Raw genomic sequence first — 27,033 nt, forward strand, 5'->3', positions numbered from 1 at the left:
CCGGTTTTCCTGCTATGTGCTAAGAGAATGGACTGAGTACCTGGTCACACCTGCCGGGTGACTTTTCACTTCACCTGAGAGGAACAGCTTCACTACTGACGTCTCTGCGTTCACACAAAAGTTACGGATAGTTTCGGGGTAAAAATCAAAACAAAACAGGTACGTCCACCATTACATTTTTTAAAAATACGGTTGTTTGTTCAAAAGGTCGCAAAACTCGGGCATAAATACAAAAATGCTAAAGAAGTTTTAGCCTTTAGCTTGAGACTACATTCCTGAGTGCGGTGCACCGCAGCAGGCCTAATGAGCTCCGCCTCAGTGTAGATTCAGGAATAAAAATCTACTCTGTACGACCTTCACTTGTCAAAACAAACTTTGGACTATAAAAGTTGGTAAACAAACAAAGATATTCCTTTATGTGTGGCTCCAAAGGTAGAGTGTGCAGAGGCTGGAGTTTTCCCAGTGTTTGGAGAGTAATGTGAGGCATTAATTAAAAGTAAGACAAGGACTTTAAAGTTTAATAAAGTTGACTCTGAGGAAGGAGTGCAGCATGAAAGTCAACATTAAACACCTGGAAGTCTCTGCTGAAGTAAGTAAGTAACTAAGTAGTTCTTCAAGGGTTATTTTTGTTGTTAAAGACATTAAATCTATATTTGCCATGCTTCACAGCTTCATTTTCTTTTTTCTTGTTTTTTTTTCTTTTTTCTTTTTTTTTTTTTTTTACAGCCACTGCTGTTGTTGCTGTCTGTGGCAAAGTCCAGGCTGTCTCATGTGTTTTCAGAGAGCAGGAATGCAGCCGTGTTGATTCAGCTCCTTTACTCACTTTATAGCTGAAATGTATCTGTTGATCTGTTAGTTTTTCTGTTAATAATTGGCCGCACAGATATCTCAAAGGTCTGACACACCTGGAAGAAAAAAAATGCACTGCTCCAAATAATTTATGTCTGCTGCATGTGCATGGACAGGCAGTGGAAACTCTAAAGCAATGTGTCGCATTATTTTGGGGGACCGTAAATAGTCACAACACACAAAGTAGATATTCAGATCAAGTGAAACACTGAAATAACCCTGACTAATTTTAAGTAGCGTAAGTCATATTCAGATGTACAGATGATTCTTAGTTATAATTAGTTATAGTATTAATAATGTTGGTGTTTTAAACCTGGGGAGGTAAAAAGGTGCAGCAGCTGGTCTGGGGGTTTGTGCAGTTGTCCTGTATTGTTATGTGTAGTTCTGCCGGTGCTTTATGTAACTTGGTTTTATTGTCTTCATAGTGTTCGATGTGTGCGAAATGAATTTATGTAACTCAGAAATGCAGCGCATGGTCCAAGAGAATATCCCCCATGTTGACATCAGAGTACATTATTATCAATCAGCTAACTGGGTGATAGATGAACTTATCAGGGTTGATGATCAGTTTTTTTCAGATTTTGGAATTCATCTTTTTTTTCTAATTCTCGATAAAATGATTTGTACTGGCTCTCATGAAGCGTCCTCGCTTTACGGAGAACCACTCTGGTCTCAATCAGTGTCTCATCCACAACAATGTTATGTAAATATCTGACTTAAATGATCAAGTAAGTGTGTTCTAGATGTTTAAGGTAGCTTAAAATGGTATAAAGTATGGCACCAAAAATATTACTGTAGTAAATTGGACTTAGCTGCATTTCATCACTGCTTATTCTTAATTTTGACACCATGCTACAAAGGTAAAATCACCATCTGTACCAGCCTCCTTTCTTTTATATAAGCCAAACATTTAACTGGTAGATTATTTGTTAATGAAGCTAGCTGTCGTGAGTTGCAGCTCTTCGGTACTTTATGTTTTAACAAATGGTTTTGACTTTATTAACAGTAGTGTGATGCTGTTGTCTCCTTCAAATAATCAGACTTAATCCTGATTTCCAATTTTTCTAATCTTAACTCTCACTGGATTTATTGCTGTAATTGTTTGGGTGTTATGTAGTGTTATTGTTCACCAGTCAGTAAGGCTAAACTGGTTATACAGGGCTCCAGGGCTCAACTATTGTGGTTGCACAAACAGCAAAAATATCTGTCAAATGCGACTGAACTTTTGGATTGGTAACTCTGGTACGCCTGAAATGTATAACATTTTTTAAAAAACGTGTATTTTCACCTTTCATTCTTGTATTGCGTATGCCTAAATGAAAGCGTTAGTCTGGAGCCCTGTTATGGCAAAAAGCAATCTTTAATCTTCTGACATAAACTCAGACTGAGGTGACAGCTGTACAAACTCTAACTTGCTCTAACAGCGTGTTGGCCTGTCAGGACACACCCGTAATAAATAGTGAACTTTGATTTTCTTCGTGAAGCTGAACGCACACTCACGTTTTGTTCTGTTTGTTTTTTTTCCCCCTCGCAGAAAACTCAACAAATGAAGCCAAAAATGACTTTTAGCAACTGGAAGCAGCTTTGTTAACAAACTCTCGACCGAGCAACAGGTTTCAACTGAATAAAGAGGAAAGTTGAGTTTCAAAACTAAAGAATGTCTGGCCAGGGCGGTCCAATCTCAGATGAGGTGGCTGTTCCTCCTGCTGATCCAGCTGCAGAGAAAATAGCCACAATTAAGCCACGAGATAGTGACAGTACGGAGGAAGGAAGGGAGGTTACAGACCAAGAAGAGGAAGAAGAAGAAGAGGAAGAAGAAGAAGAAGAAGAAGGCTTAAATGAGGAGGATGACGAGGAAGAAGTGACAAACTCAGCTCATCTGGAGCCCACGACTCTGCCGTGGCCTGGAGATAAGGACAAGAGGCCTCAGACGGACGACAACAATCAAGCCTGGTCAGAAAAAAGAGTTTCTGAGTCCGAAGAAAGGGACACGGGGATCAGCGGCGGGAGCCAGGACCTGTCAGAGGACGCGGAGAGCGACAGAAAGGGCAAATGGAGGGAGAGCATGCCTGAGGGCGAGAAGTGGAGGGATGATGAGATCGAGGTGCAGCGAGATGATAAAGGGGAGGGCTCGCTGGCAGACGATGAAGACGAGGGGGAAGAGGAGGAAGAAGAAGACGACAACGGAGAGTCAAATTGGATCTCGGAGAAAACATCTCCGAACTTCACCCCACGAGTGACAATCGTGCGTCCATCAAGTAAAGAGATTCCTGAGGAGAGCAGGCTGTTCATAGAGAGAGACGACAGGGAGGAGCTGCAGGACGAGCCAGAGTCAGCCGGGCTTTATTACCAAGAGTGGGCAGAACAGGACGACAAGTTCTGTGAGTATAACACACAAGCATCTGGGCCCATATTTATTAAGAATTACTTTAATTATTTGTTGATTGGAAGCATTGAGACACCCGTATTACTCCTGCAACCAGTAAACCGTAGCTAATCTGTTGAGCCTATGTAGGAACAGCCAATCAGAGACATGGATTTACCCTACATCTCCACTAAATCCTACATTTTACTCACCGATGTTATTGGTCAAAACATGTAGTTTTTTTTTTTTCCAAAGGTTTGTAATCTTTTCACTTACATTTTACACAACTTGCATGTCATCTGATATATGTATGGCATAACAATAGAAACAAGAAAGAAAACCAGACTGCAGAAGGAAATTTTTATGTTTTAAGGTCATGATATACGTCCATTTAAAAGCAAAATCCCAACATGTTTCATATTTGTGTACCTCTTCACATAGGAATGTGAATTAATTTAATGTTGCCATCTTCACCTGTCAATTATTGGCACAGAATAGCTTTTAATAACCATAATTATACAGTTGCTTTTGGTTGGCTGAGAGTAAATATTTGATGAGCTGTGAATGAGACTCGACACTCAACTGTCTTTCTCCAGGATCCCTTTAATGATCTGTCAAAAGTCTCACACAGGCTTCAGTTGATTTAATTGTTAGAAAATCATCATTTTAATCTTGTTAATGTAAAAATAAAAAATCTGATTTGTGTGCGGACACTTGAAGTTCTTAAACTGACAACCCTCCTGAGACTCTGATTGCTTAAGACTTTAAATCCTTTTCGTTTAGTTTTGGTTGCGTTCGAATTACAAATACGGCAGAGCAGCTAAAAGTGTTCAAGTGCTTGTGGTAAATGTGAAGTCGCTACACAGCTGCTGATCTGTTAAAAACTTTTTCTTATTTGCTAGAAACAAAACACACATCTTCTCCTCATAATATTCCAAGTCTGCTGACTGTTTGGATGAGCGTCTGTCAGTTTGGTGGGGAGTTCAGCGCGTCCTGTGAGGTGAATCTCAAGCCACAGACGTTTTCACAGCACCCACTTCTAACCTTTTTTTCAGCAGACATGTTCGACGTGTCACGGTGAGAAAAGGTGCAGGTGTAAATATTGAATTTAATGATGTTTGAGCTCACCGGCACGCTGTCACAATCGCTAATCCTCAAATCAGCAACACCTGAGCTTTTCCTGCTGTGACGAGTCAAAATGTCTGCTGTGAAAAAGGACGTATGGGTGTTTTTTAAGCGTTTTATTTGTGACACAGTGGAGAGGTGACAGAAAGGAAAGGGTAGTAGTGATGAACGACTAATTTTTATTATGACTCATGAGCTCCTGTGGATTTAACATCATATATTATATGCAAAAAAAAAATCAACATGCAGCTTTCATTTGATGAATTGGTTGCACATCAGATTGCTGAGCACACTTTCACTCAGTCAATGAGTCACTGCACTCTGAGCCGAGCGGTGCAGCGTCATGGTCTCATTTCTCCTTAATCAGATGTAATTACACGTCTTGAGATGAATCATGCAATGACTTCAGTCTGCGTCCCGCTGTCTCCTCCTGTCCCAATAAAGATATCTACAGGTGATGATTACAGTTAAAACAAATCACTTTGTATAAAATAATCCTTGTGTTTTTTCTTCCTCAGACCTGTGTGATGATCTGTGCGGCGAGAAACTGAAGGTGATTCTGACGCTGGTGGCCGCAGGGATCATCTTCCCCCTCCTGGTGTGGGGAGGTTACGCCCTCCTTCCCTTTGAGTCGCCAATGCTCAAGAGCGCCCCCCTCAGGGTGGTGTACACTCTACGCTGCTCCTTCTTCGCCATCATCCCCATCCTGCTCGGTAAGACTTCAGTGTGTTGTCATGTATTGAAACAAACACTTAAGATGTAGAAAGGAAAGAATGAAACCAGGTTTATCTTGACCCTCGTGTCTCTGCAGGCGTGTTGGTGTTGGGCATCGCCCGGCTGCGCTACAGCGCCCTGCAGCCCCTCTACAAGGGCAATCAGGTGAACAAAGAGGTGGCGGTGCACTGGCACTACATCAACGAATCGCTGGCTCTCTTCCTCTTCTTCTTCCTGCAGCTCGCTGTCATGGCAACCTATATCAGCCAGGACCTGGTGAAGTTGGTGCCGCTGCTCACCATCATATTCGTTTTCGGCAGGTATGTTTCAAACCTGTGGAAGTTGAGGGAAAGATGATTTTGATGTGTAGAAGTCAAAGTCTCAGTGTTGTTTATGAGTGAGTGTCAGAGATTCAGTGGGAGTTACGTCAAGAAAATCAGGCTGCACATCTAATTTCTAGATAGTAAAGAATCGTGTTTCTGTCTGTATTTATTTCAATCATATTTTTGGCACATTTAAAGGCATATTTATATATATATATATATATTTTTTATAATATTTATATTAGGAGGATTTATTTTTAGTAAAACTTTCTTTGAGCCAAGGAAAGTAATTACAAATCTGTAAACATAGTGGTTCCCAAACTCTTTCTGCGTGGCCCCCTTTTATGTAGATAACAATATTTTCAAGTCACTGTCATCCTGTCTGCTAGTATTTTGAGACACCCAACAGACTGTGGCTTGTCTTCATTACCCATCGTACTGGTGAAGCTGAGGGCGAGATGTGCCATGTTGTTATTTCCCTGCCTTTGTTTAGTGGCTTTAATTAATACAAAGACATATCCTCAGGTTAATGATAGTATCTACACTACTGACTGTGTGTGGGAGTAAACATGTAACTTATTAACTGATCTGTCTGTCGGTTAGTGTTCATGGCCTTTTAAGAGCGACTTCCTGTTATAACCTTGAGTCAACCGTGCAAAGTTTCACATCGCTGATAGACGAGAATCACACAAGTCATTTTGGCTGCAGTCACCTTTTCCATCTCCAAATAAACTGGCTGAACCGGAGATTTGCTTTAAACCCATCTGATCACTCCCGGAAGAGTCTTTTTTTTTTCTATTCCATCCTGTTTTCCTTCATCCCTTTTCTTATCTTGTGTAGTGTCTTTTTCTCTTCTTCTTCATATAATTATCTTTGCTTGTGTGTTTACATTTACACCAGATTATACATGAAAGCGTTGGTTCGGGTCTTTTGATGTGGTGTTGTTGGAGGAAGTATGTCTTACTTAGTTGGTGTGTTACCTGCCGTAAATCACTGTCATCTCGCCGCCACAGACGTAGAGCATTGTACAGCTGAAAGCAGCAAGACATATTTTAGCCACCTAAAATATATATATATAATTTTAAGTGTACGATGAGTTTAGAACAAATTTTTGGCACTTTATGTCGCCGTTAAACAGCCTTTTCCTTTGGCACTACATTTCCTCGACCATACAATGTCCGTATTCCTACGCACAATGTACCACCAAAGGAAGAGGCTGTTCAACGGCAACTTAAAGCGCTGACAATGTAAAATAATTGAGGTAGTTAGAAAGTTGGGAGGCACAACTTCAGTAGAGTATCATGTAATTAAAGATTTGATTTAGCTATCTACACTGGCGATCAAAGGATTTGCCTAAGAAAATATGGCGCCGCCAAGCCGACAGCGTCACGGCGCTCGTCATATTGCATTTAAATGCAAATTTCTGTTGTTGATAGGCGGCTCCTCAATTGATCCCAAATCATCCCAGGATCTAAATTAATATAATTTAACATATCTACTATTCTCTCCATACCAACCACATTCAGAGACGGTTTGTGTGACGACTGTAGGCTCTGAGAAGTCGTCTCTGGCAGCATCAAAAGCATGATGAGGGGAAAATTAGAAAACGAGTAGAAAAGCATCAATTAAGTTGTTAATCCGGATCCTTTGAGTCGCCACGCACTTGACACAGAAATGGATGAAAGACTTGAAGGAGCTAAGCCTTCTAATGTTCCTGCTGAAAAGGGAGAGTGGGTGTGTGAGATGATGTGGGTAGTGATCAGATCTTTTTGTCTTCTTTTATCCAAATCAAGCTGATTATGAATCTACATCAAACAGGGACAAAGATCTGAGAGCGAGCGCTTCCCTCTCATGTGTAACGTATCATTTGTGCTCTGTGCTTGCAGGCTGATCTACTGGCTCTGCCTCTCTCTGGGCAGCACCATCAGGGGCCTCGGCTTCGGCCTCTCCTTCCTCCCCATACTGGTCATGCTGGGCGTCAACCTGTACTATGTCTGCTCGTCGGTCGGACAGGGGTCCGTTTTCGACGTCGAGCAGCCCACGATGGCTCCTCCTCCCAGGCAGCGCTGGTGGGGCTGAAGGGCGGAGGCGACATTAAGAGACAAACAACTCTGAGGACTTTTTAATATCATAACACCCGGACAGACAACTTGACTCGTTATTCTGGTGTCGTTTTAAGTTGCAAGGCGGTTCCAGCAACTGCACTCGCTCCTTGATCATCTGTTTACAGTCCAAACATAAACATACAAACATAAACTTATGATCAGCTGTCAAAAATCAGCAAAAATGACCAGTGACTTTTTCTTTTGTAGCAGCCGGTGTGAACATTGCCTTTCACACTAAAATGCCTCCAACGTGAAAGCTTTTATTGTGAAGTAGCAGTTAAAATATTTAGCTTACATTAGCAGTAGCTCAATACAGCTCTGACAGTGTAAAGAGAGCAAACATCAGTGAAATGCATCCTTTCCTGTGAATGTCTTTATTCAAATTTGTATGCACATTTCACAGAACATGTCGATGAAAATGACAGATTATACTCGAGCTTGCTTGAGGATTTAGAGAGAAAAATCTTCTCCTGCCTCATATATCGCTCTGGCTCTAATTAGAGTCATGGGTTACGTGACCTACTTCTGATGAAACTACGCTTTGCTCAGTCTTGTTTTTAACTGAACAAAACACTGTAGAGCGATTATAAATAGAATCAAAAATGGGATTTGATGTCGTGAAAACAACTTACAACTTTTAGTGTTGTAACTCAAATCTTCCTGGTTTTTTTTTAAACATAATACAGAAAACCAACTGATCATCTTGTAGATAAGAAAGGAAGCCGAAAAGGTTTACGTTAACATTTACGCCTACAAATCTCTGCTTCAGTCTGTGTTTACTACCTTTACTGACCTTATGATTCACTCTGCACCTTTGTTGAGTCTTAAGCTGATAAAATCTGTTTTGAGGCAAAAGAGTTTAATTACATTTGGACACTATGACAGAAAAGTCCAACCTGTCAGTCATAAGCACAGAATCAAGTGAGTTGGTTATTTTTTTTTATATGAATTATTAACATCAAGATGTTTTATGAATGTTCCCATTTTTATATTGTTGTCACACAACTAGATCTTTTGGTAATCTCAAGACTTTATATTTATAAGTGAGACTGTAAAATGCATCTTTGTTTTATTGATCAAAGGCTTCTCCTTGTTTACAGCAGTAGCACTCGTCGAGCTATTTGTGGATCTCCTTTTCTCTCTTTTGAAGAGTGTTTGTTTCATATCAGTGCACAAGTATTTAAAATAAATCTCATTAATATTTGTGACTTTAAATGTGTTCAGCAAGCGATCCAGATCCAAATAATTAATTAATAATTGAATGGAAGCTGAAATGGTAACTTGGAAACGTGGGTTCCTCTGTGATCGTGAGTCAACGCGGCGAGTTTCTACAAGATCAAATAGTCGGTGCCCAATTTCATATCCTGAAAAAATGTAGCCCATCTTGAACAATAGAGAATGTGAGCAGGTTTTCTTTCAACAGAGGAAACAAAGAAACAACAGAGTCATAGTTGAAGTTGGCGGACGGGGAGGGGGGGACGACGACTAACACCACAAAAATGTTGTGTAAAAACAGAAAGAAAAGAAACATTCAGCGCTCAGTCTCGGTGTTAGTGTCACAGAGTGAGGATCCATTCATGTGTCCGTACTGTTCGACAGGTTTACTTTTTGGCTTTTGAAGAAACCCAAAATCCGGCCTTACCCCACACCGTTAACCCTTTACCAACCCCTCTCCACTCTCGCATGTTGTCGACCTTTAACAGACATAAGTGCTGTGAAAGTAGCATGGATATCAACATGTTATATGAATGAACAGATTAAACGCCTGGCTTTACAAGATTTACAACCTGGCTTGTGGCAACAAAATATTTTTGACATGAAATCTGAGCATCTCAGCTGCATTTGTGTTGATACTTAAATCCAAATCGTGATATTTTCCTAACAATAACCAAGTGGTTTTGTGCCTTAACCAAACCAGAGCAAAAGCAGAGCGTTGTCACAACAGAAAAAAAAGGAAAGTGAACTTAAAGAAATCTATAGTTTCTACAGATCCGTGGTAGAGAGAAGTGTGAACAGAAAACAGAACTCTGGGACAAAAGAATGAAATTATACAAGCAAAACATTTCTTATCATCTTATAAAATGATCCATTGTGAAAAATTAAACCACCAAGAAGTATTTAAAAAAAACTTTATCACTACAAGAATAAATGCTACGTTTACATGTATGCATTAGTAAACAATCTGATGTCAGAACCTTTTTTTTTCCCAACCTACATAGTTTCCTTTTCATTTTATTTATGGTTGAGTATCGTCACATGGTGGTGATGATACTTTTATTAGAGAAAGATGACTGAATACTTCCTCCGACACTAAGTTACATGAGGGATCTTTGTTTAGCTCTCAAAGTTTTGTTACTTCCTTCCCAGTCGTTCTGTCTCCCCTGCTCTGCTCTGCTCTGCTCATGTTTACACGCTTCGCTTGATATCAGACTTTTATGGCGAGCCGACCTGTTACAACCTGTGAAGGAATCCCACTGAACATGTCCTCTAGCTCAACAGGAGCTACACTCGTCTCACAAAAATGATTACGACTTCCTGCATCTGCTGCTTTTCCATACCATCATCCTAAATGGGAACAGATAAATCAGATATATCATTCTGAGCAGAGTGTGAAATAAATAGATTGAAATAAATAAATAAATAAATAAAAATCGATAAAAATAACAGGAGAATTCAGCTCTCATGCATATTCTGCTTGCGGTCACATTCAGATTCAGATGTGCTTTCGAGCGACATCAAATCTGAATGGTGATAAGCTTCATTTACTTTTTGTGCTTAGAAATTAGAAAGTAATAAAGTCAGCCATCAGCAAGTATTTCAAGACAGCGAACAACATAAACATTTGCTTCTTAATACCTCTGCGTCATTTCAGAATCGCAAAAGTTGAATGTGACTAAACTAGAAAACCCTCACACATGAGAAACTGAACAGAGTTCATTTTGGTTATTTTTGATCTAAAAACAGGACATGGCAGCCATCTTTCAGTTGTCAGAAATAGTTGCCATTAAAGTTCCGTTAATGAATGAATTGCTTCAGATCGTAACGTATAATAATAAAAACACAGTACAGTCTTCTGCATAACAAAGTACATTTTTCGGATTAAACTCTGGACACAGTTGATCTCACTTGAGGTCAGGAATGTCTCAGCAACAACAACCTTCATCTTGGTTGTTATAATGTCCTAAATACTTTTTGTTTACAGCAGATAATGAGTTGAAGTTGGCACAGATAGAGATTTTTGTACTAAAACAATGTTATTATTAAAAATGTATTCCTGACCTCAAGTGCGATTTACCCATCTGTGGATCCACAGGTGTTTTCCTATTTAGGGAGTAAAATAGTATTTTATGGGTAATATTACTGGTATTGCTGCTTTTACTCAAATGCAGGATCTGAAAACACACATTTTATTCAAAGTTGCAAAAAAAAGAAACAAAGGAGACATCAGACAAACACAGAAGGCGTGATGTTTTCTTTTGCTACTTCATGAAATAGTTAAATCTTTGTATTAAACACAGTTGACTCTCTTACCTCGCAGGAGGTCACGAGAGATCCTCTAAATTTAGTCGTCTAGTTATCACTGAATGTGCGAAATGAAGCTTCATCGCACGTGTTTGTAACTGTGACAATGAGCAGGAGATGAAGAAGAAACGAACCAAAAGAGAACCAGCTCTCTGAAATGGATGGAGTTACACTTCCTTTCTGGAGGTTTTACTGGCAAGAAACTGTCCAGGATTGATTATTTTAGGAGCAAGATTTGCTTTGGTCTCACGGTCGACGGCTCAACCGTGCTTTGATTTTCATGGCAGTTTAGAAAATAAACCAGACACAAATTCATTTCACTCAGTTTGTCTATTTAATATATAAAATACGGTAAAACATACGCAAAAAGGGTAAGGTCTCAAGGGACTTGGATACTTTGGTACAACAAACACTTTTTTTGTAAAAGCGGTATAGAATTTCAATAACATATCAGTGCATACTTTGTATATGAAAATATACACAAATTGTATATCATTCTCAAAAAAACAACAAAAAGAAATATTTTCTTTACAACAAAAACCCAAAGCAGACTAGCTCAACACAATATATTAGCTATAAATTTCATCTTTAGTATTTCATATGCTACATTATTCTGAGTCGTTTTTCAAACTCATTTGTGATGCATGTCCTGTATCATTACTCTACGTAACTTAAGTTTCGCTGTTACCTGTATCCCATGCATTTACATTTTTCAAATTTCATGATTTACTAATTTCAGTTGTTTCCCATTTATAAATATATTCTATATCTTAATTAAAATTGCAGCATTTAAACTGGTATTTCCTTCGTTGCATTTGCTAATACCACAATAACTGATCGTGCAATTTTCAGCAAGTTGTTTTAAAAAAAGGAAACCAGTACTATATGTTTATGATAAGGAAGAGAAAATAAGAGAGAGAAAATAAAAACAAGTCGACTATCCTACACGAAATAGCAATAAAATAAAAAGCTCCATAATAATATCATCATAATAATAAGACAATGGAACTGTCACCAGCACAAAATTAATCCAAAAATAGTGAGATTCTAAAAAACATTGTACACAACGAGTAACAGGGGTGCAGGTTTTCATTTCTCATATAGATTGTCTTGTGACTACACTGCTAGATTGGACAGAGAACCTTTTTGTACATGAACGAACCTGCGTGAAGCAGAACGCCGAAGCCAATCGGTGTGGTGTCACATTTCAGTCAACCATCAGCGCCCACAAACACGAAAGAGTTTTCGAGGAAGCTTTTTTTTAAAAATGGAAAATGATTTTCCGAGGCTGGTACCACTCATCGGTTGGATCTTTCAAAAGGAATAGTTCAGCATTCAGGGAAACACTTGTTTGGTTTCTTTGCAAGAGTGAAACGGTTCAATGGTCACAGACCGGAGGGGTTGTGGATTGAAATGTGCGTTAAATCACATTTTCTTTAGACAGTTTTCTTGACACTAGTCTAAAATGTATTCTGAATTTGGAGAAAAACTTGGCCTCTGATTGTTCGTAATTACAGTCTCAACAATATGACATGAATGTGTCATTAGCGGTGAATGAGCAGTAACAGTGCATATCTCCTGAGGCTTTTATTGTGAAAGGTACAATAAAAGTCTGTCTGCATGTGCTACAGTTGTGAGCCGAATAAAAGTTAAAGGTCTTGGTTCAGACCATGAAGCAGTGGTTATTCTGTCTTCTTTATCAATCAATAACTATATTAATTATACTTAAACTATAATAATAATTAATTCCAATATAGCCACAGCTGTGAACTTGAAAATGTAGCAGGGAGTCATGATTTTGGAATATTCAGATCTGTGTTAAATTAACGTTAGTCATGTGACTATGGTTTGGGCTGGAAAAATATTTGTTTCCATTGTTTTAACAAGAAATTTCCACCTTGTACTGTGTAACCGTGGGCCTTGGTAGACTTGCATTATCATTACCAGGCTCTGGTTAACCACTGTAAAGAGTCCATCTTTGAAAGATTGTTAAAAGTCCCTGGGGACAATCGATCATCATCTTCACGCTGGGGCTGCAGCTGTAATACTTGAAATTTCAGCTCAAATATGAGTTAATACTGATCTCCTCTGCTCACTCTCGGCAAGAAAGCGAACAAGCTAGTTTCCCAAAATGTCAAACTATTCCTTTAACTGTTTTAGGGGCAAATTTCTCCAACATGAGTTTATTGAATGTGTTGGATGTTGAATTGTTTATCAGGGGTGATCGAGAGAAGAAAAGCTACCCACCACGCTGTCGAACGAGGGACGGAGAAATCTTGCCTGATCATTGAAAACATCGTCAACACGAGGATGTTTTTTTCCAGACTATCGCCACAAACCCACAGTGCTGCGGGCTGTGACTAATCGCACCGAGCATCATCAAATACGTGCAGCCGGGTCCACTTCCTCCACTCCACCCACACTGACTTTAAAGTGTAGGATTGTCTAATCAGTCAACAACAACAGTCTGCGCTTTGAGCATCGTCTCAAGGAAAACAAAAAGGAGAAACTCTCTATTTGTAGGCTATAAACAACCTGTGTATACACACACTCATACACAAAATTGAAATGGTTTCAGACAAAACTAGAAAACATACATTTGAACCACAAACACAGCACTTGGTAGCCAATGTCTTGACTTCATCTCAAAGTGAAAAAAGGCATAATCTGTGTCTAACGTGGAAAAGATTTTACACGGTTCTGTCAATCAAGGAAGTGTTTCACCTCTCAAACTACACTACGAGTGAATGGCAGTGTCCTAGTCTGCTCATGTTCAGGTGGTTATGGATGACTTTGATCGTGGGTTTTTTTTTTAAAAAATGTGTGGTAGGAGAATATGATGACACCACAACCAAGCAGGCCTCTGTGAGTGGGGGACAGAAAGTGCACACACCATCAACACTAGCATAAAATAGGTTTACTGAAACAAGTCCGGTCCACCTGCACTACTTAGTGCGGCGTTAACCCCTGCACCGTAGCTCGAAACATATCAAAGTCACACTCATATATGCAAACAGATCCACTGAGAATCAACACATTGCTTGTTTTTAGGGATACCTAGCAAAGTCTATGCAAATATATTCATATGTACATACACGTCGTTGAAGCCGAAAAGCTATTTTTACTTTGTCGCCAACTGAAGCGGTAGAAATATAGAAAATGTCTTTTTCCTGTCACTTTTTGAAACACGGCAAAGAGCTAAGGAGAGCTAGAGAGCTAAAGAGGACATCAAAGCTTTTGTATAAGGAGTGATTTTTATACAAAGTCAGAATTCCTACTTCTTGGACGACTAACGGACCCTCAAAACAGATTTTTTTTCTTTTAAATACCAACATATAAAGAACACTTGGACTGAAAGAACCAAATACTTCCCTACCCGACAAAATAAAAGCCACCAAAGGCTCGAAAAACTCTATGCATTTTAACTGGATGGCATCTACTCCTGGTTAATAAGCTGAGTCGACTGGCTGGATTTCTGTTGCAACGATTTCCATCCGAGGTCCAGAGATGAGGTGAGACGGGACGGGACGGGACGGGACGGGACGGGACGGGACGGGACGGGAAGAGCACCCGGTCCAAGGAGAGAGCGACGGCGAATTCAGAGCCTGAAGAGCATCGACAGTTTTCTAGTTCTTGTTAGTTCCGTGACAGTGCGAGTGATAATTCGTCAGTGTCCCTGCACCGTGTGCGAGAGGCATTTGGCATTTTGTTGTTGACGCTGAAGAGAGGTCAATATTGGCACTCTGGCAAGGTCCTCGACTCCACAGCCACAGAGTGCCACCTGAGGGGCTGCAGCAGAAAGAACCGTATCCTCACCTAGGAGGGCCTGTTTGAGTCTGTTCGCTCAGTGCCACATAGATGCTCAGTCCTCAAACTTTAAGTAAGATCCAAAAGTGCAGTTTAGAGGTGATTTATGGAAGAATGGACAGCACACAATCCAGTTGGATTTCAGCGAGCAGGAAGTGGTGAGTCTCATAATGTCGACAAGCCACCAATCACATCGTGAACAACGTAGCGGATGTAAATACATGACGGTTATGCAGAAACCACGTGAGATAAATGTTTTTGTGGTTTCGTCAGGTTGCAAAAAAAAAAAGGTCCAACACCTAATTTCTACCAAAAGAAATTACTAAACGTGAGTCCATTCAAGCAAGAAGGCTTTAAAGATCTACTGTCCCTCTATATTCAAGGGCCTACCAGGGACAAAACACCCAGATGAGCACGAAGCCATCGTCTCCTCAGTCGGGGCTTGATCCCCGACGTATTTCATTTTTTTATGTTTTGTTTTTGCTTGGCAAAGCCTCATTAGTCTGGGTAATGCAGCTGAGTTGTATAAACGTGGACAGAGGCAGATGTGTGATGATAGTGTCACATGGCAGTGGGGTCGGGGCAGTGGGGGCGTAAGGATGAATGTGGGTGTGTGTGTGTATGTGTGTGTGTGTGTTGCGAGTGTCACCAAACTTCGCCATGGGAGAGGTGTCGCCTCTATGTGACCCAGGCGTCCAATCTCATGCGCTTGATGTTCCCTCCCTCCTGCTCCGGTTCGTTCGACGCCCTGAGGAGCTCGGCTGAAGGGCTGAAGTCGGGCGGCATGGATCGGCTGGCAGGATTGCCGCTTCCAGTAGCGCCGCCGCCGCCTCCACCACCACTGCCACCGCCTCCGCCTCCACCTCCTGCGCCTCCGCCACCAGCTGCGCCGGCATCATCACGATCGCTGCCTTCAAAGGAGCTGGCGTTGCTGCTCACGCTGTCCGCAGGCGAGCGGCCGGTCGGGGGCTCCAGGCACAGCAGGGAGCCCGGGTACTGTGGTGGTGCAGTCAGGATGGCTCCTCCTGAGGTCGAGGACGGCGTGGTAGAAGATGGAGGAGGGCAAGGGGTGCTGCGATCCCGGCCGGGCGAGACAGGCTCAGACTTGATGCTCACGCTGGAGTTCGTGTTGACGGTCAGCATGGCGCCTTGAGGTATATGAGGCACAGGCCTGAGAGGAAGGTCAGAGAGGAAGACGATGGAAGATAAGGGACAGAAGAGGAAAGGCGGGAGGGGGAGAACAAATGATTAGCTACTTGACAAAGGTGTGTGAGAAACTGGACTTGCGGCAAGACAAATACCAACATTACAAAGGCACAGCACCAACAGGGATAAGCCACATTCGATTATTCAGTAAATCCGAACAACTCTGAGCCTTCACAGCATAAGTGAAACTTCTCCCAACAGATCAACAGAACAGCCCAGGAAGCATGAAATGATCAGTGACAGGGTGGTTGGCAGTGAGGTAGCTATGATGTGAAGAAACTACAGATGACAAACAGAAAAACAACCTCGGGTTAGAGAACATGGTGGAAACCGGATCTACGTCTCTTTCCTGTTTGACTGCAGACAGCACCAGACATGCTTTGAGGGGGGAGCCAGCCAAAAGCGCACAGACACACAGGAAAAAGGAAGTGTGATACAGTACCGGCCCAACCACTCATCTCTACCCAAGAGCAGGTTGGACGGAGAACCAACACTGTGGGGAGAAAACAAAATGTTGGAGCCCAAACCAAAGGGAAGAGGTGGATTAGAAGGCATGTGTGGAGAAAAGTGTGAAACATTATTGCGAGCAAAGGTTTCTCCAACAACAGCAATAATGTTAATAATGTCTCAGCATCAGAAACAGAGACCCTAACCTGCTGAAAATCTTGTTTTCTGATCAAATGGTGAACGGAGCATTTACACAAGAATAAATGCGTTCATCAGAAAAGTGACGCTCTGTGCATCTCTTAACTACAGTGTGTGTACGGTGGCTCCCTAAGGACAAAAATGCAGACTAGAGTGAAGAGTGAAAGCAAAATCACAAACAGAAACAACAGAGATCTGCTGCAAGGGAGGGAGCATGACTGAAATATTTGATAGCTTTGGTAGGTACATTGCATCTCAACAACCTTAAAGTTTGTGCTTTTCGTTTGCATGATTTTGAGTGGGAGGCTTTCACTCTTGCACGTGTTTGGTCCTGACAGGCCACCGTATTTGTGATTGTTCCAGAGTGGCAGCATCAAATAGGAAGGGTCAGTTTAAAGAGCACGTCAGAGCTGGGACTTGACAATTGTGTGTCGGATAAGTCACTTCATGCAAACTCAATCAAAATTCAAAACTTTTTCACAGTTCATGTCATGGATATTTTTTCATTCAAAAAATTCTATTAAGTTTGTGGAACACTGCAAAGTCCAATACGCCACAAACTTCCTTACTTTTGATTTTTTGAAGTTTGGAGATTGGAGTCAAATCTCATTGTTTTGTAATTCTGTGTACTCCGAGCCTCATCAGTTAATTATTTTTCACTTCTTTGAAAAAAATCATTACATGATGAAAGAGTTAAGACCTTCACCGACCAATCCCCCCCCCAAAATAACTGCATGTTTAAAAATATATGCGACCTCATGTTTGCTGTCTTTTGTCTTCATCCCTTCTTGATGTGCCTACCTAGAAGTACTGCCAGTCACAGTTCAGGATGAACTGGTTTAAGTAAATTGGTGGAAAACAACTGACATCCTGAAATACACCTGGAAGCTCCTCTATTAGCTCTCCTCACTCTTTGTTTGTTTTTCAGGATCTGACAGGCCTAGCTGTCTTTTTTCTTTTCCTTTTCTCAGGAAGTGAGGACCACAAAGTTCTATTCACTGCTTGTCAACTCTATCGTATATCAGGAATTTCCACTACATATATACTATTTAACAGATTGGACTCAATGTGCAACAACTTTTATAAAACATCCTCCAACTGTTAAAAAAGGATGTGTAAATACGAACACTTTCACATAAAACAAGCTTCAAATAAAACACTCTTCCCTGGGAAAATATGCAGTCAAAATATCTAAAGTGTTTTTTGTTTTTTTTTAGCTCTGAAGCTATTTTTAGCAACATCTGTGGCACTCAAATTTTGTATGTGGGATCAAATAAGTTCTGGATGTGATAGAGCTACATTATTACTACAGAGCAACTAAATTTGGTTGCAAGAAATTGAAAAGTAGTTGAGATAATAATTTCTGAAAATCAAAGATTTATTGGTATTAATTCCATTCCTGCAAACATTCAGCAACAACTTTCTTTGATGTCCAGGACAAATTTTATCCAATGAAAAATAAATGATTGGTGAGTTGCAGAATACACATAGGAAGAATCACAAAATTATTCAATTTATCTCAGAGGGCCAAACTTCAAAATGTAATGCCTAAAGAAGTATGTGGACGACAGCTGTAGGAGAGAGTGTGTCTCCACCATGTTGACTTGCTTTTTGATAAATTTAAAGGCAAATGTTAACTTGATTCAAACCAAGTTATTAATTGTTTAATTTAGTCTGTACTATTATATAGAACAGACCAATACAGTTATTTTCAGTATTTCTGAACAATTCAAATTATTTGTAAGAGTTAAAGGTTTAGAAAGTTGACTCTTACTTTACTCTCCTTTGTTATTAAAATAAATTCCATATACTGCAAGTAGTTTTGGACAAAAGCCCTTCAAATGCAAAGTAGACTACAAACCCCCCCTACAGACAAGGTCATGACATTTCACACACGCACACACTAGCAGTGGCTGTTCACCTCAGATTGGCAGCCAGGCTGGACACCTGGCTATTCAGCTCGCTGCTCTGTTTGTCCACGCCCCACATGCTGTGGACAAGAGGAGAGAACACACTTCAAGGATCTGGTGTTCACGCCACCAACACACCCAACCTGAACCCTGCAACGTTTCAGCTGCTGTAACACTCAAGCTGTCCCCTGCTCTAAAACGGACGCTTGTCAGGATTTTCCATTAAATGTTCAATGTTGACGTGAAAAATATCTGCCACCAGCTTTTCCATAAGGCTCTAGATTCAATAAGAATTTCTCCAAATCAAGTTTCATCTGTTTAATACTTGTCCAGCGATTTGTCTTTGCCTCTCGTTTCTAGGAAACATCCACAAACTGTATCCACACAGCAAGTTACATTCAAAGAAGTGACATTTCTAAGTGACACTGAGTGACGATCTTTCAATTCTTAAGAGAAAAGTTTGGTTTTACTTCTAACTGAACTGAATATTATCATCAATGTCTTTTGAAAGACTGAACAAAGTTGCGTTGCAAGTGTCAGCAACAAGGTAAACCTGATGATCATTTAACATCTGAATAAAAGTGAGAAGATAAAACATTAAACAAGCTATCAGTGGTTTATGTTATGGCTGGGAGGCATCCTGAGCTAATATTAACACCTGACTGAGGTGATTCTGCTCTTGTTGGTACATTTATAAATCGCCTGATGTTTACCTGCTGTGTATTTGACCTTGTTTGCATAAAATTCTTTATGCTGCAAATTCTTAAGTATTCTGGCCTTCTTGTTAATTATGCAAATGTTCTAAATGTTATGAAGATGTTTTTTTACTAATTGTACAAACCTTTGTATCGGTTTGTCTCTGTGATTAACATTTACATAAGGAGCAGGGAAGTCTGATCTGATCACAAGTGGTGACTTGAGACGCTTGTTAATGCCAAACGTGAACTGAGAGCTGTTCATTTGTAATAAGATTGCTAAAGATGGATGTTGATACCAGCACTGAACTCCCTCTAAAAAACCATAAATTCTCCAGTTACAAATGTTACACTAAGTATAACTAAAGGAACAGACAGTGAAACTGTTTCATCTCTCCAAACGCTGCAAAATGTTTCATATGGCTGAAGTGAAGGCCAGATATTCAGATTGATGTTATGAACAGATGGTGAGATGCTGGTGAGAGACCAGTTCACTAGAAAGGAATGTGAGTTGCTTGCATATAAGGTTATGGTATGAATATCATGCAAGCTGTCTGGGAAGGTCAGTAGTAAAGTAATTGAATGTTACAAGGGTCATCAGTTGACTGAGAGCTTTACCCGAAACATACCAGCTCCCACCATCAACATCCTCTCTGACGCTTGTGGAAGGGTAAAAAAGACGCAGCGCTGATGGGAGGAAGGAAGAAAAGACTTACACCAAGTTGCTAAGTGATGCAAGATTAAGCTGTTGTTGTTGCTGTTGTTGCTGCTGCTGCTGCTGCTGTTGTTGCTGTTGCTGCGTTTGCTGAGAAACAGCCTGCTGCTGCCATGTGGACACGCTGGTTGGCAACAAGCCACCAGGTGACGCCAGAGCGTGTAGAGCAGTGATGTCTGCGCTGGTCAGCTGGTACTCTGAGAGGACAAAGGGTAAAGGTCACATCTGATTCACTGTATTCCCTTGGATATATCTCTACAAGTCATAGTGGTTAGTAACACACATCTTTTCATCTTTTTAATTTTACAGCCACGGGAGCTCGTGTGTTTAGCTCACCTGTATTGTACGCTGTGGGCATGGCAGAGAAGGGCAGCCCCTGTGCCAGGAGGCTCGGTGTGGCCACAGAGACCACTGGTGTGGTGAGGGTCTGCGCCACCTGAGCTCCAGCTGCCAGCCGCTGGGCGTTCTGACCGGAGAGGACACAGATGTGTTAGCAGAAACAAGGAGCACACTTTTAAATGTGGTCTCAAGCTAAAATGACTTGTATCAATAATGTAAACTCTGACATGCTGGGGATGATGATGTGCTTATGGTTGGATTCATAATGATGTACTGAGTCAAGTAAATCTCAAAGTCAAGTGGATTTACTATCAGGAGGTTCTTGATGGAATGCATCAAAAAGAGTTTCCTTGTTACGGGTGTGCCATGAACAGACGTATTACATTAAAGGCAGCTTATTTAACCATCAGATATAATTATGTATCAGGGGTTTGTTAAGGTATTTTATTATTATTCATCAGAGAGCAACAGTGAAGAGAGGGCAGGACATCATGGAGAGAGACATGAGAAGTGATGGGCAGTAAAGGTTCTCATCCAGACCAGACGCAAAACAGAGCTATTGATTTTGTAAGCACAATTAAAAGCTGTACATTTATCAGCTTCCTTTAAAAGTTGCTGCCCTCTAGCTGAGAAACACCCGATTCAACAACACGGAGAACGCCGTTTGAGAGTTTGCAGATTTCTGAATCTGACCAAGTATTATCAAGTGATAATAATTAATCTGTCCTTTATTTTCACAATGAATCAATTTATCAAAAGTTTAAAAATGTTAGAAAATATTTTAACATTCAACCATATATGCTTTGCCATCACAGAAGAACTAATATGCATTTTAAGAAGCTGACTCTGTCTTTTTTTTCTTGACAGTTTATTAAAGTTAACACAGATTAATTTTCTTTAATTACTAATTGCTGGTGTGTTCAAGTGTGTGAATCAGGAGCTTATGCAATGTTAGCTCTAATACTGTCTACTGAACTGTATACAGTCCACTCTGTATTCCACACACTCCACAACATCTCAGAAAAAACTGTCACCGTCTTCGTGCAGTAAATGATTACCTTGCAACTACAGTGATCCAGATGTTGTTCAACTCTGAATTGAATGTGCAGCTCATCTCGTGTTTCTCCAGTGGATGTCACTAAAGGTCTTACAGTGTGTGGTTTAGGTGTACTCCATGACAGTTTACCACATTTTTATGTTTCAATCACTCATTCTTAGAGGGAAGGCAACGGGGTTCAAACCTGGTGCTTACTTTGTGTTTGTACATTAAGTCAGACATTTAGATGACAAAATATTCAGTGTTTCTCACACAGGTGCTGCTAGATCTGTGAAACTGCTACCATGTGGTTTTATTATTATGTACCTGTGCTGAAAGACACACATCTCTGAATAGCACAGCACTCTGGAGTCTGGTTCAGCTGAATCATAACACAGATAAAAGCACACTGAGGCCCTTTGAATCTAAAGGGTCTGCATACAAAAGCCAAAGATGCAATAATTCTGGTCTGGAATTAATCTTCTGAATTGTGACACCTCGTGAATGCAGATCATCCTGAGAGGAAACATTGGGCCTGAGTTATGACTGTAACGCCGAATTTACAGAGAGAGAGAGGAGATAGACCGGAGAGAGGGGCCAGATTCAATTAACTGCCTTTGTGAAGAAGTGAGGAGGGGCGGCAGGGTGAGAGTGATGAAAATGAATCACTACCCTCTGGAAAATTAGATTCTTGCCCATCAACTTTGAGTGGAAATATAAAAGGGGTGACTGACAATCAGCACCAGCAGCAGCCATCATCCCTCTCTCTCAGTAAATTCTACTTCAATTAAAACAGGATTTTACAGGATAACAAGCTTTCTGCGTGTAATAATTTATCGCTCTTTTTACTATTTTATATTTTTCATTATGAATAACATTTAGCATCATCCACAGGGCTGCAACTGGCAATTATAATATTTATTATTATAGTCATTTAATGGCCCATTATTCAAGCAATGACAATTAATAATAAGTTTTGTCTGTAAAGTGTCAGAAAATAGTGAAAAATGCCTTTTATAATTTCCCAGAGGCCAAGATGGTATACTTAAACGCTTTCTATAAGACTAACAGTCCAAAACAGAATAAAGTTTAGTTTATTCTCTTATATGACAGGGATGAACATAAAATCCTCACATTTGAGAAGTTGAAATTAGAAAATAGTTGAAATTTCTGCTTTCAAATTCTGCTGATCAATTAAATGTTTTAACATCAAATGCAACTAAAGATAAGCATGCACACAATCCTAAAATACATAAAGTGAGACCTGGAACGATTAGTTGATTAAATGACATATCAATTATAAAGAATTTATTTTGATCAAGCAAAAATGTCAGACAATTGTTAGTCCCAGCCTATAATATTTAAGGATTTGCTGCTTTTCTTTGTTGTTAATAATATTAAATGAGTTTTGTAATGTTTGTTTGACAAAGACACAATTTGGGCTCTGGTAAAAGAGCATTGAGCATTTTCAAATTTTTGACACCTTACAGACTGAACGACTAATCGATTAACAGTGAAAATAATCTGCATGTTGACTGATAATGAAAACAACTGTTATTTGCAGCCATGTTTCAACTTAAGCTTTTGTTGGAGCTGATGTACATAAAGTCTGAAGGAAAACATCTGAGAGAAATGCCTTTAATGTAATGTCACTTAGTTTTTATAAACACCTCTAAACGACAGTTTTGGTGGAAGGTGACGATGACAGTCGGTGTACGTGTCAGTGAACGGGCAACATGCTCTGCGGCGCTTCACACCCCAATGGCAAGTGAAGAGACACCCATGCTTTAAGTGGTATCATATGATGAAGAAAATGGTCCTGGTTCAAAACTGACTCGATCACTTAAGGAGAGTTCTGCTAGAGCACTGTGAACTGACTGAAGGTACATGGAGGATTTTCTATGTTTTCACTGAGAAGATCATGACCCTAACACTACAAAACAACACAACCATGAGCCTCGAACCACATGCAGTCAAGAAATGGAGCAAGACCAAAACAATGAGAAACTCTTGTACAGTAGTGTAACCATGCTAATAATGTGCGGACAGTCGATAGCCATCGACTCATGCGAGTGACTGACGTGGAGGAAATCACCTCGTTTACCAATTCCAGCTCATCCTCTGTCTGCAAAGGGTGGTAACACAGAGAGTTACAACTCTGATTCAGATTTGTAACTACATGTATATTAAAAAACACAGTTCAAGAGTACACCACTCACAATACCACATAATCTGTGCCGAGCATCGGTACCGAGGTCCAAGATCAGATTTCTCCTCTAATTGTCTGGAGGGGTGAATCAGGATTAAGTAGGCCCAAACTCCTGTAATCCAGTCCAGGTTTAGACTGAGTCCAAACCGTAAATGTGCCGTCCATAAAAACCATAACAATGAGCTGAGAGACACTAAAATGCTTCTTTGAGCAGACTGGAACTGTAAGTGATCATTCTGTGGGTCCTTTCAGATACAAGTCATGTGATCCATTGGTTAAAATCCTGCAGGTTTAAAATGCTCAGAAAAAAAGGACATTTGTTGGTCTGCAACTTTACGACGCATGGCCAAAAGCTCTATCTGCTGAGGACGATTGTGGGATGGGATCAAAAGCTCAAGAAAAACTATGAAATTGACCTCATTGGGACACTTTTTTGTCAACTACGGTTTCCAAAGTCAAAAATAAACCTTTGACCTCAACGGAATTAATGTTTTAATGGCCTGTTGGTGGTAAGCATACCCTGTTAAATATGGCTATAGGCAAATGTGGGCGCATGTTTACTTAAAAAGGTTCTGAGAAATCTCACAAGTCTGTCAGTGGGAGTCGGGTGATTCATCTGAGACTTTATCAACTCTGCCAAAGTAAATAATGACATGTTGAACACAGAGCCGAGAGCTCAAATCTCTGCTCACAGGTATTTACTAAGATCACAAAAATGATGGCAGACAGCCTCTGATAGACTGTTTATCTTCAGTCAAACTCTTGGATTCCATTTAATATATCAATATAAATTCCTGATGTTCTTGTTTAGTTTTCCATCTCATCGGAATCATAATAATAATTCCTATCCCCTCATGTCCTTTAACACATCTTCTCAGTTTCATGTGTCTTGGCTTTGTTGTTTGTAGGATCCTTAAGTCACTTATTGTGTTACGGAGGTAAAAAGTCACATTTTTTTCAGTGGATGAGGTTTAAAATGTTAATTAAAGCAACCGGACTACAAAAGTTCGGCTTGGTTAAGCTCACCATCTGCATGAGGCTCTTTCCCCCCTGTGAGGTGATGACTCGGAGGTCTGGCTTGCGGCTGTTGACCATCTGGGGGCTCGGAGGTGGGGGTGGAGACTTGGCCGGAACTACTTTCCCCAGACTGTTGCCGTTGGAAACAGTGAGGAGGCCTGGGGAGGCCCTGGCGCTGGTGTATCCATTAGCTGCGGGGGTGATAGAGGTGCAAATGGACAGAAATCAATAGGAAAAATCAAACAGGTGAACGCAGACAGCAGGGTGCAAATATTGTGTGTGAAATTCAAATTTGTGTTAAAAAAATCCTCTAAAGCAAATTGTTTTTCTAATCGACGACGCTCCGAATTAAACACGTGTCAACATCGACAGAATAAGGCTGTTTTCAAAGCAAACATAGGACTTCAGAATAATTTTGTGTTGGTGATTATTGGCCAGGATGTCAAGAAAAACGTTTTCCTTCAACTGAAATCATATGCGATGTCTTCTTTGAGATATTGCCTGAAATAATAAATATGATTTTGGAGCCAGAAGACCTTAAAAAGGTGTTTTCACTCTAAATAACAGATGGAAATTAAGCGCACAAAAACATTTTCCTGTGCAAAGACAGACCTGAGAAAAATGAATGTTAAAAGGTGAATTATGAAACAGGACTACATGTCTTAGGGGAAGTGCAGGGAATCCCATGCATGTCTGTTGATGTTACTGGTGGCATCCCCTTCTGAGGCACAACCACAGATGATGCAGAGGAGAAGAGGAGAGGAGGAAACCTTGGAAAGGATTTGGGATAAATACTCTAATACAGAGCAGATACCACAAGAACACTTGGCTGTAAGAAAGTCTTACTAACAAGAAAGCAAACTCATGATATGAGCAAATATAGGAGTACTCACGGACTGGACTTGGGCATCCTCCATTTGAATTATTCAAGTCGCCTCCAAGAAGAGCTCCTATTAAAGGATGAGAAAAAGGATGAGATGGATAGAATACCGAATGATAACACTAGAAGCCACTGGAGGCTTTGACATTTACAGAAATATAAATAAGAAAAAAAGAAGGAAGAAATGACGTAGTGGAAATTGTTCTGGCATAAAACATGCTGCAGCCCTGAAAAGTCTAATTTAGGAAATAATCAAAATCTCTTTCAACAGCTACTGAAGGACTTTGTTTTGTCAGCTGCTGTTTCCAGTAAGCTTTCAATCTCAACAAATTCTCAATGTACATAGATGTTAATGTACACTCATCATGTGTGTCTAGCCCACCTACACACTACAATTTTAACTACTAGATCTTTTTTATTCTAATTGTTATCCTTTACATATTGATTTTACTTGTTCTGTTTTTACTCTTTTGATTCTAATTATTATTCCTTCTTACAAAAGAGCCTCTTTAGTACAGATCAGCGCATGCAACCCTGTATTTCAACACATACATTGTGCACCGTTGTATCTTGAGTCATAATCCAGAAAAAGAAAAAGATAGATAAAGCCCTGTTCACACTTAGTCATGAGTCTAGGACAGATGATTTGCACATAGCTAAGGAAAACCACCTAACAGATTGCAATCCCATTTGAGATTCGGCCAACAGGGAACCTATAGGTGATTATATACTGTATAAATAAAAGTGTGTTAAATATCATCTGTGTTTTTCCCCACATACGTTTAAATACATACAGACACTTCAAATGACTGTAAATGGGGCCAAAGGTGATTAAAAGGCACACTTCTTGTCTCCCACCCATTTTGCTTAGTATTTGATTGATAAATATATAAATAAGTAATTTAGAAGTTAATACAAAAGTAAAACATTTTGCCAAGTTGGAAGTGGACTGTGACAAAAGTCAAATCGTATTCTACTTTCTCATTACATTGTACTTCTTTCTTTGACCCTCTTGCCATTTCGTACGCAGCCCAACAGCTGTGGTATGTCTGTGCTCTCTGGGCAGCTCTCTGTTGATGGGTCAGAACAGCCAGAAAAGCATGCTGGTTGCAGACTGCAAATTACAACTGGTTGCAGGAGGACATCCCGGTAATTCTTTTATTTTTGGTATTTCAGCAAAGACAGGGTAAATTCCGGCACACACTTTTAAACTCTGCACTGATGGATTTATTAAAAAGGTCGACCTTTTCAGTCAGAAAGACCTTTCTCCAGACTTATTGTTGTTGATGATGTCTTGGAAAGGTCTTTGTGACCGAAATGACAACCTTTTAAAGAAATCTATAAGTGCAGAGGTGAAAAGACTGTGCAGGAATTTACTCATCTTCGCTGGAATTTGCATCACAAAAAAGATAAAGCAAGTAGCTCCTTGTGGCCTTTGACAGGATCTTTTCCGAAAATACTCAATAGTGTGGTAGTATGGGTATTGGAAAGCAGCCCCAGTACAGAGGAATGTGCAATGCTCCTTGAGAAACTTTTTACATGTAAAGATAAGCACTACATACAATACCCTC

At 40.2% G+C, this 27,033-nt stretch overlaps 2 protein-coding genes across 10 annotated transcripts in view; one reads left to right on the forward strand and one right to left on the reverse strand.

Moving 5' to 3' along the window:
• On the forward strand, nt 1-8,682 carry LOC119017201 (transmembrane protein 79-like). Of its 2 annotated transcripts, none has more exons than XM_037093713.1 (5): nt 1-159; nt 2,384-3,230; nt 4,858-5,052; nt 5,151-5,373; nt 7,263-8,682. In XM_037093713.1, the coding sequence occupies exons 2-5, from the start codon at nt 2,507-2,509 to the stop codon at nt 7,453-7,455; spliced, it is 1,335 nt and encodes a 444-aa protein (XP_036949608.1). In that variant the 5' UTR covers nt 1-159; nt 2,384-2,506; the 3' UTR covers nt 7,456-8,682. The 2 variants fall into 2 exon arrangements, with proteins under 2 accessions (XP_036949608.1, XP_036949609.1); XM_037093714.1 differs by lacking the exon at nt 1-159 and adding an exon at nt 515-593.
• Nucleotides 8,683-11,314: 2,632 nt separating this feature from the next.
• Nucleotides 11,315-27,033, reverse strand: part of LOC119017199 (myocyte-specific enhancer factor 2D homolog) — a 30,140-nt gene continuing 14,421 nt past the window's right edge. For 3 of the 8 annotated variants that reach the window (XM_037093705.1, XM_037093704.1, XM_037093703.1), the window contains 8 exons: nt 25,476-25,532; nt 24,592-24,773; nt 23,452-23,481; nt 20,318-20,447; nt 19,983-20,178; nt 18,583-18,651; nt 16,459-16,509; nt 11,315-15,981 (listed from right to left, as the gene is read on the reverse strand). In XM_037093705.1, coding sequence (XP_036949600.1) covers nt 15,489-15,981; nt 16,459-16,509; nt 18,583-18,651; nt 19,983-20,178; nt 20,318-20,447; nt 23,452-23,481; nt 24,592-24,773; nt 25,476-25,532 — 1,208 coding nt within the window. In that variant the 3' untranslated portion in view covers nt 11,315-15,488. The remainder of the gene's footprint in view (nt 15,982-16,458; nt 16,510-18,582; nt 18,652-19,982; nt 20,179-20,317; nt 20,448-23,451; nt 23,482-24,591; nt 24,774-25,475; nt 25,533-27,033) is intronic. The other 5 variants (XM_037093710.1, XM_037093709.1, XM_037093708.1 and 2 more) reach the window with 4 other exon arrangements.

This window comes from Acanthopagrus latus, chromosome 3, assembly GCF_904848185.1.
Source record: "Acanthopagrus latus isolate v.2019 chromosome 3, fAcaLat1.1, whole genome shotgun sequence".
Lineage (NCBI taxonomy): Eukaryota > Metazoa > Chordata > Actinopteri > Spariformes > Sparidae > Acanthopagrus > Acanthopagrus latus.